At 15.8% G+C, this 14378-nt stretch overlaps 5 protein-coding genes across 5 annotated transcripts, besides 25 other annotated features; 2 read left to right on the top strand and 3 right to left on the bottom strand. All coding sequences in view use genetic code 6, as the record gives it.

Moving 5' to 3' along the window:
* Positions 1–653: 653 nt before the first annotated feature.
* Positions 654–706: a microsatellite.
* A 21-nt stretch (positions 707–727) lies between these two features.
* Positions 728–770: a microsatellite.
* Positions 771–860: 90 nt separating this feature from the next.
* Positions 861–928: a microsatellite.
* A 409-nt stretch (positions 929–1337) lies between these two features.
* Positions 1338–1387: a microsatellite.
* A 597-nt stretch (positions 1388–1984) lies between these two features.
* Positions 1985–2067: a microsatellite.
* Positions 1998–2072: a microsatellite.
* A 1968-nt stretch (positions 2073–4040) lies between these two features.
* Positions 4041–4093: a microsatellite.
* Positions 4053–4090: a microsatellite.
* A 7-nt stretch (positions 4094–4100) lies between the features above and the next one.
* Positions 4101–4135: a microsatellite.
* Positions 4136–4599: 464 nt separating this feature from the next.
* Positions 4600–4662: a microsatellite.
* Positions 4655–4708: a microsatellite.
* Positions 4709–5820: 1112 nt separating this feature from the next.
* IMG5_171290 (hypothetical protein) lies at positions 5821–6162 on the top strand (the record flags this gene model as incomplete). Its single annotated transcript, XM_004029834.1, has 1 exon — positions 5821–6162. The coding sequence occupies one exon, from the start codon at positions 5821–5823 to the stop codon at positions 6160–6162; it is 342 nt and encodes a 113-aa protein (XP_004029882.1).
* Positions 6163–6807: 645 nt separating this feature from the next.
* Positions 6808–6847: a microsatellite.
* Positions 6848–7099: 252 nt separating this feature from the next.
* Positions 7100–7301: a microsatellite.
* A 192-nt stretch (positions 7302–7493) lies between these two features.
* Positions 7494–7541: a microsatellite.
* Positions 7494–7553: a microsatellite.
* Positions 7504–7560: a microsatellite.
* A 23-nt stretch (positions 7561–7583) lies between these two features.
* Positions 7584–7658: a microsatellite.
* Positions 7587–7658: a microsatellite.
* Positions 7659–8307: 649 nt separating this feature from the next.
* On the bottom strand, positions 8308–8868 carry IMG5_171280 (transport protein particle component, putative). The gene is made up of 2 exons (XM_004029833.1): positions 8539–8868; positions 8308–8446 (listed from the first exon to the last, which is right to left on the bottom strand). Exons 1-2 carry the CDS (start codon positions 8767–8769, stop codon positions 8339–8341), a joined length of 339 nt encoding a protein of 112 aa, XP_004029881.1. The 5' UTR covers positions 8770–8868; the 3' UTR covers positions 8308–8338.
* A 268-nt stretch (positions 8869–9136) lies between these two features.
* Positions 9137–9202: a microsatellite.
* Positions 9153–9207: a microsatellite.
* Positions 9161–9206: a microsatellite.
* Positions 9162–9251: a microsatellite.
* Positions 9209–9251: a microsatellite.
* Positions 9252–10154: 903 nt separating this feature from the next.
* On the bottom strand, positions 10155–10490 carry IMG5_171270 (hypothetical protein; the record flags this gene model as incomplete). The annotated part of the gene is made up of 1 exon (XM_004029832.1): positions 10155–10490. The coding sequence occupies one exon, from the start codon at positions 10488–10490 to the stop codon at positions 10155–10157; it is 336 nt and encodes a 111-aa protein (XP_004029880.1).
* Positions 10491–10884: 394 nt separating this feature from the next.
* Positions 10885–10930: a microsatellite.
* Positions 10931–11531: 601 nt separating this feature from the next.
* On the top strand, positions 11532–12631 carry IMG5_171260 (hypothetical protein). The gene is made up of 3 exons (XM_004029831.1): positions 11532–11621; positions 11675–12291; positions 12342–12631. The coding sequence occupies exons 1-2, from the start codon at positions 11572–11574 to the stop codon at positions 11973–11975; spliced, it is 351 nt and encodes a 116-aa protein (XP_004029879.1). The 5' UTR covers positions 11532–11571; the 3' UTR covers positions 11976–12291; positions 12342–12631.
* Positions 12570–12755: a microsatellite.
* An 822-nt stretch (positions 12756–13577) lies between these two features.
* On the bottom strand, positions 13578–14357 carry IMG5_171250 (hypothetical protein). The gene has a single exon (XM_004029830.1). It carries the CDS (start codon positions 14318–14320, stop codon positions 13724–13726), a length of 597 nt encoding a protein of 198 aa, XP_004029878.1. The 5' UTR covers positions 14321–14357; the 3' UTR covers positions 13578–13723.
* Between the last annotated feature and the right edge of the window lie 21 nt (positions 14358–14378).

Here is a 14378-nt window from a genome sequence, read left to right as displayed (position 1 = left end):
TTTTTTTATATTTTATTTATATATTATTTTAAAAGGATTTTATAATATATATGTATATAAAAAACAAAAAAATTAAATATTTTTATTTAGCGAAAAAAAAAAAAAAAAAAAAATATCTTAAATTTATAGTCAAAAAAAAGTTAAAAATTAAAATAATTTTATATTTATTTATATGTTTTTTTTACTTTTTTATTTCATTTTTTTTTAAAAAAAATTATAATAATTTTTGGAGGTATTTTAATTATATTTTTTTAAATAATGTAAAACACATTTTTTAATTACTATATAAATTTAAAAATTATATCTAATTAATTAATAAAACAAAAAATAGTTTTTTATTATTTAATAAAAATCAATTCAATGCAAATAATAAATATATATAGAAGAAAGAAAAAATGAATTTATATATTTTTTTATTTCTAGTTATATAAAATAAATTAAAATTTAGTAAAAAACATACAAATTTTTATTTTAGAAAATTTATCCCTATTATTACTTAATATATATATTAAAAAAAATCAATTAAATTTAAATATATTTACATTCCTTTTTTAGCATTTTTTTAATATAATTTTTAATAAAAATATAATTTTAAAGCAAAAAAAAGATTATATAATTGTTTTTTAATTATAGATATATATTTTTAAATCAATTATATATATAATTTATATTTACTATATATATATATATATATATATATATATATTTTATTTAATATAAGTTTTCCTATAAAAATAAATCAAATGATAAAATTAAATAAATTTATAAAAGTGATTTAAAGATTTTTCAAATAAAAATAAAAAATTAAAATAAAAACTTTAATATTTAATTATAATAAAATAAGAAAAAATAATAAAATGTATATATATATATATATATAAATATATATATATATATATATATTTATATTTATATATATATATATATAAACGTCCGAAATCAAACATTAATAAAGACAAAAATAGTTTTATTGTATTTTAATTTTAAATTTTTTATTTATTTATAGTTTTTAAAATAATATATTGATTCTTAAAATATTTATTTATCAAATAATTTTTTTTATTATTTGCTATTTATATATGACGTAAAATTTATATTATTTGACTTATATTAATTAGTTATTTAATTTATTTAAATTTCTTTAGTAATATGTAAAAATACATAAATAATATAAAATTATATAAATTAAATTTTTTTCAATAAATTTTAGAAAGTCTTTTATAAATATTAATGAATTTAAATATTTTTAGAATATGTTTAAATAATATCTTTTTATAATTTAAAATTATATAATTATAATAAATATTGCTATTATTTTATTTTCCTCTATATTGAATATTTATTTACTTTTAATTTTAATTAATTTATTATTTTTAAATTTTATTAAAATTAAAAATATAATTATAGTTTAATATCTTTTCTATCAAAATTAATATTAATTATAATACAAGAAAATGAAATGTTAAAAATAAAAATTATATTAATTTTAAATACATATATATATATTTAAATTAAATTAAAATAAAATATTTTTTACTTTAAATGATATATTTTTTTGTATATTCATGAAAACAACTGGATAATAAATAACCTTTTTTTTTGATTATATATTAGAAAAAAAAATATATAAATAAGTTATAAAATATTAAAAATTTTGTATTAAAATATAAATAAATAATATTACAAATATTTAATCTTTTTAAAAAATAATATATATTTAATCAAAAACATAAATAAATACTAAGAAACATTTATCCCATTCCACCCTAAAGTTAAAATCGATTTTTTTATAGAGATCTCCACTAAAAATGAAAATAGATGTGCAAAGAGTAATAAAGAATCTAACAAATTTGTTACCTATATTTATTTCATATATAAAAATGCTTAAAATATTTATAACATCAAAGATCAAAAGTATTTATTAAAAACGTATAATATAAAGTATTATAATTATTTTATTTTTTTTAATTAATACTATATAATTTTAAATATATTCCATAAATATAAAAATATTTTATTTTAAACAAATTAAATATATATATAAAAAAATAAATATTATATTATAAATAATATATTTTTATTTATAATTTTATGTTTTTAATATATTTTATATTTAAAATAATAATTTCAAATTATTTAAGAAAAAATCAACTATTTAAAGAGTTGATACTCTATTTCAAAAAATATATTTTGAATTTTAAAACTGTAAACGGATTAAAATTTAAAAATAAACTTTATATTTTTAAATTTTATAATAAATAGAATATAATTGAAATTATATAATTAAAAAAGTAGGATAAAAATAATGGTAAAAGAAATAATTATTTAAACGTAATATTTAATTTAAAAAATACATAAAACCTATATATTGATAATTAACATGTCGGCGCATTTATAAATGCTCAAAATAGGTTTTTTTTCATTTCCAGTATTCTAATATGAGCCGTAACAAATCAAAATTTAATTATATAGAAATATTAATTATTTACTAATAAAATATAAGAAATATATATTTATTTGTATACTAAATTATATGTAAATAAGGCAAAATTATTTATATTTTATTTGATTAAACCTTCCTTCCTTCCTTCCTTCTTTTTTTTTTTTAATCATTTCTCTTATTAATAATTTTTTTGTTTTTTTAATTAATAATATTATACTTTTCTTTTATGATTCTTTGTATCTTATCTTTTATTGTTATTAATTAAGTTATTTCATTTCTTTATAATTACCAAAAAAATATTCATTTTTTTATTCTAAATCTTTTACTTATTTTTATCTAATGTTTTTTGTATAATTTGAATTAGACTATATTTTTCGTTGTTATCTCGTATTTTTAATTTAAACAAATATAATTTAAAAGAATGTTGTTTTAATTTTTGCTTTTAAAGTTTATTATTATTTTAATTTTGAGTATTTTTTATCTATATGTTTACCACATCTAATTAATTGAATTTAAACAATTAAATCATTTATTAGCTTATTCATTTTTTTTGTGCAAGATTTATTGTGTTTTATAATGTTTTTGTTGCATTTTATGGCTATTTCTCTTAAATTCAAAAAAAATATTTTTATTTTACTTTTTCAATAGGTATTTTAAGTCTTTTTTTAATAGTTAATTATATAATTTGTTAAATAAATTTAATGTTTTTTAGCTTTTTTTATCAAAAAAAGACATTTTCTACTAAACCATATGTATATTGTGATTTTATAAATATCTACCACATTAAATGTATATTGACTATAATTTTAAATTCTTTATATTAATTTACAGTATTTTTGGCATTTTTTGTGTGTTCTTTTCTAACGATTATCTTTTATTATTATTCCTAAATATCAAAATTCATTGACAATATAATAAGTTACCTATTCTTAAAATACCTTTAATAAATTATATTAATTTTGTATTTTTGCTTTAATGTATAATCATTATTTTGCATTTATATTTGGTTAACCTTTCAGTCCATATTTTGAGCTTATTAATTTAAAAGTCTTATCTATTTTTTTAGGTCGTTATTTTTATATATTAATTCATGAGTTTAATAATTATATCTTCAGTAAAAGCCATTATATATATATATTTAACATGTTATATGGTTTAAATTAATTTCAGTTAAAATTAATTAAAGTCCATAAATAAAAATAATTAGTGACAAAGCTGATCCTTAGATGCGGCCTTAACCTATTTTAAATTCCATTAATTTTTATATTATAATAAAGCTATTTTAATAAATTTATTCATTCTTAATTATAAACCTTAATTTTGGTAGTAATTATTCAAATAATTATTTTTATTTTAGAGGAATCGAATGCAGATTTCGTAATTAGAAAATAGTAATATTGGAATTTAACCATTTTTTATTTTCATTTTTTTAGTATATATTTGGATTGTTTAATAAGTCTAATAATATTAATAATCATAGTTGATGTATTATTTATAAACCCTTTTTATGTGGTTTTTATTTACTTTATAATCCATTATATTTATGGTTTTTTTATATACTAAAGTATTGATGTGTTTTAGTTAAAATGTTTTTAATTATTATTTATTTTATATATATATATATATTATATATTATATATTATATATTATTAATTGATTTTATATTCTTTTTTAATATTTTTTTTATATTTTAATAGAGCTTTTATCCATACATCTTCATTTAAAAGAGATTTAACAGCAGTAGCTATAAATTCTACATATAAAAATTTTTTTTGCTCAAAATTATTATTAATATATATTATTTCCGTTGAAAAATATTTATTATGATTAAATTAAATATGACTATTATTCTTAACTTAACATAACAATACTAATAAATATTACTTTTAAACCTAAAATTAAAAGAAAAAATATACTATTTTTTTATATTATATTTAGTTATTTAAATTTTATTTGTACATTTATAATTATTTTACTAATATTTTAATTTTTTTTATAATAATAAATATATTATTATAAATTATAAACTCTTTCTATTGTTAAATTAAATAAATATATTTCTAATTTTTTTATATATTAAATTGAATTAATTAACTTCTATTAAATATTTTTATAAATAAGATTTTAGCTTTCTTTTAATTTTTTTTTTTTTACAATATTAAATATTAACTATGGATATATTTTTAAAATTAAACTATAAATAGATTATTAAAATTAAATATTATTTTTTAATCTAAAATGTATTTTTAAATTAAATATTTATTTAAACAAAAATATAACAAAAATTCAAAAATTAAAATAATTAAAATTGTTTTCTAAACTAATCTAATATTTAGATATTTTTTGGAATCTAAACTATTTTTGATTATCTCTATATGAATTTATATAATAATAATATAAGTATAGATATCAATATACATTTGTACTAATTAATAATATTATATTTTTTGGCGCCCTTAATTTGAATATTATTGAACTAAGAAACTTTTTCTTTATAATAAGCTTTAAAATGAACTAATAAGCTAAATTTTAATTACAAGCAAATTTATAGATATTGTTTTTCTTAATTAAAATATTTGTTTAGCTTTATTTAAAATTTTTTGCAAAAGAAATTTTTTTTTCATTAAATATAAAAGTAAATAAATGAAGTTTAATTTATTTTTCGTAAACCTTTATTTTAAATAAAAGAAAACATATAAAAACCTGTATTTTTTTATAATAAAATAAAAAAGCTTCTAAAAAAATTGTTATAAATAGCGATAAATATTAAAATTAATAAATTAAAATAATTACTTCTATAAATAAATATTTAGTTTAATAATTTAATTATGTGAATTTCAATATTAAATATAGTATTAATTTAAATGTATGTCCAAAATAAGTATAATAATATTTACTTTAAATTAAAATATTAATATTAATAGATGATAATGATTTTAATATAAAATATACACTATAATTAATTTTATAAAAGTATCGTTTCTATATATATTATACTAAAAAATGGAATATTAAGTATTAAAAATAATTTATTAATAATAAATTATTCAATTCAGATTGTTTATAAAGTATATATTTGATAAATATTGAATTGACTATTAAAAAATGGTTATAAAACTACAAAAAAAGATATTCTTAAAATGTTTTAAAAAAATAATCATATATAAATAGATAATATGTATTTTACATAAATAAAAATGAATATAAAAATATACCTTTTATAATATATTGTTTTTATATATATAATATTTATTTATTTTTATTAAAATTATGAGTTTTTTTATATATATATAAAATAATTAAAATTAATATTTTTAAATATAAATTTATATAATACCAAAAGATACAAAATATTTAAAGTAAAAATAAAAAAATAAATGTCATTTGAATAAGAATTACTTAAATTTTCACAAGAACTACATTAAAAAATGTAAACCACCGAATAAATAGTTTTCCAAAACTTATCAACTATTGAATAAGAATGTATGAATTAAAGTAGAGATGATGTAGATAGATTTGTAAATTGTATGAATTAAGCTACTGAAAAAGTATAAAACGAAGAAAAAAAATTCGAATTTAGAATGGCTTTTCTTTAAAACGAAACTTTTAATTGCTTTAAAAATGCTGAATAATAAAAATAATATGAACCTTGTAAAGAAAATGCCAAATAAAATTTAGATAAATATTTGAATGAATTTATTAATTAAATTAAAAAATGAAAGATATATATATATATATAATATATTACCTTTTCATTTTCTTAATCAAGATTTATTAAATGTTCTTTAAAAAAAAATAAAAAAAATTGAAGTTTCATTTTATATATTTAAATTTTTGTGTAAGTATGTATGCTTTGAATTATAACAAAATTTTAATAGTATTTTTTTTATATTTAAAACAACACATAATATTTCTCCATATAAATAATATTCCTATTTATATAAAAAATCATTTTTTTAATATAAAATTATATATAAATAACTAAATAAAAAAAATATTAAAATTTTAATTGAACAAAAAGTCTATATATTTATAATTAAAATTTATAAATATACTTACTTTTTAATACATTTTCAAAAAACAAAAAACAAAATGATAAAAAAGTAAATATATTCTTATTATTATAATATAAAGGGAATTTAAATTAAATATTATTAATATTTATATATAAAAATTAAATTTTTAATATTTTTTCTAGTTTTCAATCCTTTTTTTGTTAAGATATAGATCTTGTATAACTTTTACTATTTTCTTAATTGTAATATTAGTTTTTATCAGATAATGAATTAGAATTATTTCTATTTCTAGAGCTTTTTCTAGAATATTTAGATCTACTTCTTGATGATTAGTATTTTCTAAAAACAAAAAAAATATATATATATAAAAAAATATCAATATATATAAGATATAACCTCTAATGTTAATTTCTATCATCATCAATATATTGATATTTATTATTATTATTTCTATATCTAAAAAAAAATATATATATATATAAGATTAAATATACTTTTATTTATAAATAATTACCTATTATATTAATAATTTCCATTATTTCTTTCTCTTTAAAAATTATTTTCATTTTTAGGGGTTAAATTTTAATATCCTCCGTTTCTATTATTATCATATTTTTAATAATTAAAATTTCTGTTTTAATCTCTTTCTCTATCTTTATATCTTTCTATTTCTCTTTATTTTTATCTTTCTCTTTCCCTTTATCTTTATCTTTCCCTTTATCTTTCTCTTTCTATTTCTCTATCTCTTTCCCTTTCTCTTTCTCTTTCTCTTTCTCTTTCCCTTTCTCTTTCTCTTTCTCTTTCCCTTTCCCTTTCCCTTTCTCTTTCTCTTTCTCTATCTCCGCTTCTATCTAATTATCTATCACCACCTCTATCTCTATCTTTTCTATTAATAAAAAGGTTTATAAAAATGGTAATATTAAAAAAAAAAATACTCTCTATTTTCATAATAATTTTATCTTCCATAAGATTATTAATAATAATAATCATTATTATAACTAATTATTTTATATTAGAAATAAAAATTATATTAGATAATAAATGTAAAAAAATGAATAAAAATATATAAAAATAAAATAAATAATAAAATTAATTAGAAATGTTTATTATAATAATAAATAACTTAAATATATATTTATAAATGTAAATATTAATAAATATATATATATATATATATATATATATATATAAATATATATTTACTCATCTCTTTTGTTTTTCTAATCATTATAATTATATTAATTTTATTAATTATTTCTAGATTATTGTTTTTACATATTCAAATTATTCGCTGTTTCTTAATTTTTTTAATTTAACCACTAATATTTCGGATTTAATATTTCAATAGTTATTTTTTATCCATCGATTTATGAATTATGCATACTACAATAAGCATTTTCCATTCCTTTCCAATCTTCAAACTTTACATATACAAAATGATCTTTCATGCCGTTATCTGGTTTTATTGCTCTTTTTACATCTAAAACTTTACCAAATTAATTAAATATTTCTCTTATATGACCTTCTTCTAAATTTTTAGTGCATTTATTTACTTTAATTGTTCTTTCATCTTTTTCAATTATATTTGAATCACCCATATTTTTTTTAGATTTTATTTTATTTGTACTAAGATTAAATAATATATTTATATAAATTTTTAAATATTTTCCTTTTTTAAAAATTAAAAAATATAATTAATTTTTACATTCTTAATTCTTTATCTTTTAAATACATAGTTTTTATTAAAATACATAATAATATTTAAATGAAGATAAGACAGATAATAAATATAACTACATAAATTTTAAAGTACTTAATTTTTAAAAATAAATAAATAAAAATAGCTTATTAATTTTTAAATAAACAATAATTTAAATATTCAATCATCTTCTTTTAACTTTTCTCTTCTAACTTCAACTCTTATAATAGTTTTTTCATCCCCTAAAAGAATATCTTTATAAACAAAAACTTTACCAATAAGTAAAATCTTAAAAATAAAAATATATAAAAACTAAAATTTAAAATATAATATTAAATATTTACAAAAAAATAAAATAAAAAAATATATAATATATTTACTTAATATATTGCGCCCTTAATGACACCACAAATAATATTGTTATATTATAATCCATTTAATTATTCTGGGATTTCTACAAACTCGGCGAGTGGTTTTGTATTCATAACCATATTAAACATAATATCTTTTCCTTCGGTTCTAAAATCTTCAATATCAGCCCTTATTCCTGTAAATATTTATAAAGCATCCTTAATTAAATAAATATTTTATTTTTCAAAAAAAATAAACATTTGCAAAACTTCTCGCTATTTCCTTCAAATCTTAATTTGCTTTTCCATTTTATTTTAAAGTAAATTCGTCTGCTAATCTTTAACCTATTTGAAATCCTCTTTAAATAAATATTAAAAATTAAATTAAGAACAAAAAATATACAAATTTTCTAATTATTTATTTGCATCATTTATATTATTAGAATCCTTTACAATTTAACTAACTATCGCACCATAAGTTATTTATAATAAATCTAAACTCTTAAAAAATTAAATAAAGATAAAAAGAAAAGAAAAAAAATACTATGCTTTTATTTGATTTATTTTAATTGTTTTATTTCATTTTTTAAAAAATTAGTAAAAATAAATAAATTAATTGAAATAAATGATATATAATAAAATAAATATTAAAATATATATATATATATATATATATATATATTATTATATATATATATTTATTATTTATTCATATAATTATTTTATATAATATTTATTCATATTTAATTTTTTTTTTATTATATATATATATTTTTTTTTTAATTATTTTTTTCATTATATTTATATTTATATATTTTTTTAATTAAAATATTCTTCCTTTCTTTTTTATTTTTCAATATGTTTAATTTTTTGTTTATGTTTTCTACTAGTCATATGAGCCTATAAATTTTATTCTCCATTTAGTTCTAATTTACATAATTCACAGTAATGTTTTTTCCATAAATCTAAATCTTTATTAAAATGATTTCTTCTTATATTCTCAATTTCTTTTTCATTTACTAAATATTTTTTTAAATATTTATCTTAAGCTGAAAAATCTTCTACATTTAAATTACTTTTAAAATAGTTTTCTATTATTTAACATGCAGGATTTATGACTTTTTTATTATAATTTTCTGTATCGAAATCATCAAATTCAAATACACATAGTCTTTTTTTTATTTCTTCACTATTAGAATTTATAATAATTCTATGTTTTATCCATCTTAATTATCTTTTTGTATATTAAATAGTATGTGTAGCCAATACATCTTAACATTACTATAAGATTTTTTTTCCTTCTGTACTATCTATAATTTCATTTATAATAATTATTTTTTCTTAATCAGTATATTCTTTATCTTTTTCAATTCTTTACTTATACAATAAATAAAATGAAAAGAATTCTTTATATCCTATAGATTATAGAATTCCTTTTAAAAAAATTTCATTATTTTCGTCCACACCCTATTCATTAGGAATTAAAATTTCGAAAATCTTCACAGCCTCCAAAATCCCTTACTAGCTTACCATTTCCTTTATCCTCTTATGAATTTATTACTTCAACTTGACTTCATCACTACATCTGGGCCAAAAAATAAGACAATTTTTGTCTCTTAAAGACACATCTTCATGATTCTCCATTTTCATAGAAGGTGCTTCTTATGTACAAAGGGCTTATATTAAATAATTTATTGTTCTCCTTTCATCATTGTGATGTAGTCTATTTGCTAAAAGAGGATCCAGTTTTTTTAATTCTTCTATTCTTTAATTTTAACACATATTTAACACTTTTTCTTTTATTTCTATATATTATGGTTCTTCTTTATGGCCTTAAAGTTCTTAATCAAAATTTGATTTTTCTATTTTTTAGTTAAATAAAAGTGTCTCTATGTAATAATTTGTCCCTCCTACTATAATTGGAAATTAATTCTTATTTTATATATTATTAAATGCTTGCTTAGCCATATGGTAATAATCATTTCGATTGAAATCTTTTACTTTTAAATCAAAAATATCTATCATATGATGCTTAACTTATTTTTATTCTTCCTATGTTGCTTTTGCTGTTAATATATCAGCTCCTTTATATATTTGCATTGAGTCCGCTGATATTATTTCGCCTTTAAACTTTTCTCCTATACTTAGCGAAAGTTTTGTCTTTCCAGTTGCTGTTGTGCCTATTATATATAAAGAAAAATCTAAGAAATTTTTATCCATAAATTTTTTTAAATACATAAATTATTAAAATAATTTTTTTTTTATAAATTTTATTTATATATATATGTTATTATTATGTTGAGATTCATATATTTTTATTTTTAATATTTTCAATTTTAATTTATTAAAATAAAAATATTTTCCTTATCAGCTTTTTAATAATTTTTTGTTTAATAATAATAATATTTTTTTTTATTATAATTATTATCTTTTAATTTTTTTAAGTTTAAAGATTAAAAATGATAATCTTTTCAGTATTTATTTTGTTAGGCTTTAAATTTTACATTAAATATAATTTTTATCAAATTATAAATAATTTATTATTAATAATTTTTATATTAAGATTTAAAAAAATATATATATATATAAATATGTATACAAAAATTGAATAAAAAAAAGATTTAAATTGTTAAAATTTTAGTCTTATTCCAATTAAAAAAAAAACAATAATATTTAATATAATATTGATAATTATAAATAATTTATAAATTTATATTAATTTAAATTTAAAAGAAATAAATAAAATATCTATAAAATATGTTTAATATAATATTTATTTTTTTAATAAAAATAAACAATTAATAATTTAAATAAAATATTTTTTTTTATTTAATTTAAATACTTATAAATAAATTCAAAATCTTATTTTTTTTATTAATTTTTATATTAATTAAATATATTTATTGAATATTTTTTTTTTTTTTAAAATAAAACTAATGGAGAATTCCGAAAAAGATTAAAACAATAATTATGAAACAAATCAAGCTTCTTAATAATATCAAAATTAAAATTTCTAGTACGAAATTAAGGAGTATTAGCATACATAATAAAATACACAAGAAAATGACTAATAGTTATAAAACTTTAATGACTAAAATGAAACTAAAAACAAGGTATATTTATTTTTAATTTTTTAAAATTTACATAAATTTTTCTAAAAATAAAGTTATAAGTTGATAATAATAAACAAGTAAAATTACAAGAATCAACTTCACCTATTTCAGCACTAAGAAGAACCACAACAATTGGAAAGAATACAGTAGATTAGCCTAATGTAAACATAATAGATTAAATTTAATAAAATAATTAGCTAAATAATGCATAGGAAGAAATTATGTAACTAAAAGAATAAATAAATACGAAAAATTAACAAAAGAGAATCTCTGTTTTTGGTTTACAAACAGACTTTTAAATTAAAAAAGATGATCCTTAATAATAATTAGATGACCTTATAATGCCTTCGCTGAGTAATTTAGATGATAATGATGAGAAAGAATAATCAAAAAAAATTGAGGAAGAAAAAAAATAAGATGATGATGAGAAAAAACAGGAAGAAGAAGTATAAGATGAAAATGAAAAAAAAGAATAAGAAATTCTTGAAAAGCTAAAGCATACAGTTTAAGAAGAAACATAGGAACATTATTAGTAGATTTAAAAAAGTGATGATAATGATGATAAAGAATAAACAATAAAAAATAAGGAAGAAAAGCAAGAAGATTATGATGAGAAAAGGCAGGAAGAAGAAAATGTAAAAAAAGAATAAAAAATTCATGAACAGCCAAAGTATACAATTTAAAAAGAAACATAAAACTTTATTAATATATTTAAAAAAGTGATGACAAAGATGATGACAAAGAATAATCAAAAAAAAATAAGGAAAATAAAAAAGAAGATGATGATGATGAGAAAAAACAAAAAGAAGAAGAAGAAAATGAACAAAAAGACTAAGAAATTCCTGTAAAACCAAAACATACAGTTTAAGAAAAAATATAGGAACTTTATTAAAATATTTAAAAAAAAAAGTCCATGGTCAAAATGTCTTCTTTTCTGGTATAAAAAGGGGAAGTAAATGGGAATTTAAATTAAGATGAAAATGTTTCTCCAACAAAAGAAGAAGAAAGTGAAAAAAATTCTCAAAAGTCTTCTTTTCTGGTTGAGGAAGTAAATGCGAATATAAATTAAGATAAAAGCATTTCTCCAACATAAGAAGAGAATGAAAAAAATTCTCAAAGGTCTTCTTTTCTGGTATAAAAAGGGGAAGTAAATGTAAATAAAGATTAAAGCGTTTCTCCAAAAAAAGAAGAAAGTGATTAAAAATCTCCTAAAGATGTAAAAAATAAAGAAGAAAATCATTAAAACCTTAATTCTTCACTAAATGATTATTTTTTAGCAGAAACACCTATAAATAATCCTTAATAAGAAATATTGAAAGAATGTCAAGAAGTATAAAATGAAAATAAAAATTAAAGAAAATCATTTTTAGAAAATTAAATATAAGTCTAAAAATAAGAATTAGAGAATTGGAATGATAAAAACAATAAAAATTAATAGAAAATAAAATAATTTTACTAAGAAATATAAAACATAAAAAAAAAATCAAGAAAATCTATTTTCGCTTCCGAATAACAAAAAGCACTTTTTGAATAAAATGAAGAACAAGAAAATTATAAAATTAGTAAATCCCAATTAAAAAGTAACTCTTCAAGTGAAAATAATGAAAAATAAGGAAAATCAAATAAGTAAAAAAAATATTATACATATAATTTATAATTAAAATTAGTACAAAAAGCCTAAAAAGGACAGAAGATTCAAAAATAGAGGCAGAAGTGTAATTAAATCCAATTAAAAACAAAAACCCTTTAAGTCGAAATCAATTATTAGCAAAAAATGAAGAAAAACAATTCTAGTAAAAATTCAAAAGACATCCTCCTTTACCTTTACAATCTAAACAATCTAAAATTCAATCTCTACCATCTAAAGAGCACCTGTAGTAAGAAATAACAAAAGAAGTAAAAATCAAGGAAATGAATAAACGCAAAAGATAATTAGAATATGATTTAATTTAACTAAATAGGGAAATATAACTTCTACGTCACTAAATATAAAAACAACCGGAAATCATACAAAAATAATCTATTTCTTCATTAAAAAATAATAATGGTTCTCATTATAATAATCATAATAAGGAAATTTTACCAATAATAAAGCAAAATAATCAAATAAAAGAAATGATCAAAATATCAGACGATATATAAGCAAAACATGAGGCCAATATGTTTATAAGAAAAATGAATAAAACCCGACAATAAAAAAACTAGAAAAATCTATAAGTCTTTAATAATATTAATGAAGCTATTTTTAAATAATATGAGTTAAGAAAATAAGAAAACGATTAAATTGAGAGAAAAATATAACTTGAAAAATAATAAAAAGTCCTCCATAATATTAGCAAGATTAAAACTAGAAAAGAAGAATAAAACAGACTTTAAGCAGCTTCAGAAAATTTCATAAATTCCCTCAAAAATAATGGACCAGGATACATTTCTAATAAATATATGAAATAAATTGAATAAATTGAATAATAATATAAATATGCACCTTATTAACCTCCTGAAACCGATGAATAAATATTAAATGATGTTTCGAATAGTCTATTAAAATATAATTAAATTGCAGGTTCTTCTTTACCTAGTTTACATAAAAAACCTAATATTAATATACGTAATATACAAAGTAAATCAAGTAAAAAAGAATTTGAAAATTTACCTGATATCTACAAATATTGAAGATAGATTGATTTTGTTGATAACATATTTAATAGAATAAAGAGAAAAAAAGCAAATCATATTAATATTTTTTTAATAAATAAA

Source organism: Ichthyophthirius multifiliis, assembly GCF_000220395.1.
Source record: "Ichthyophthirius multifiliis unplaced genomic scaffold scaff_1120509251261, whole genome shotgun sequence".
Taxonomy (NCBI): domain Eukaryota; phylum Ciliophora; class Oligohymenophorea; order Hymenostomatida; genus Ichthyophthirius; species Ichthyophthirius multifiliis.
Note: the sequence above shows the minus strand (reverse complement) of the source record. Positions and strands in the feature narration are given on the sequence as shown.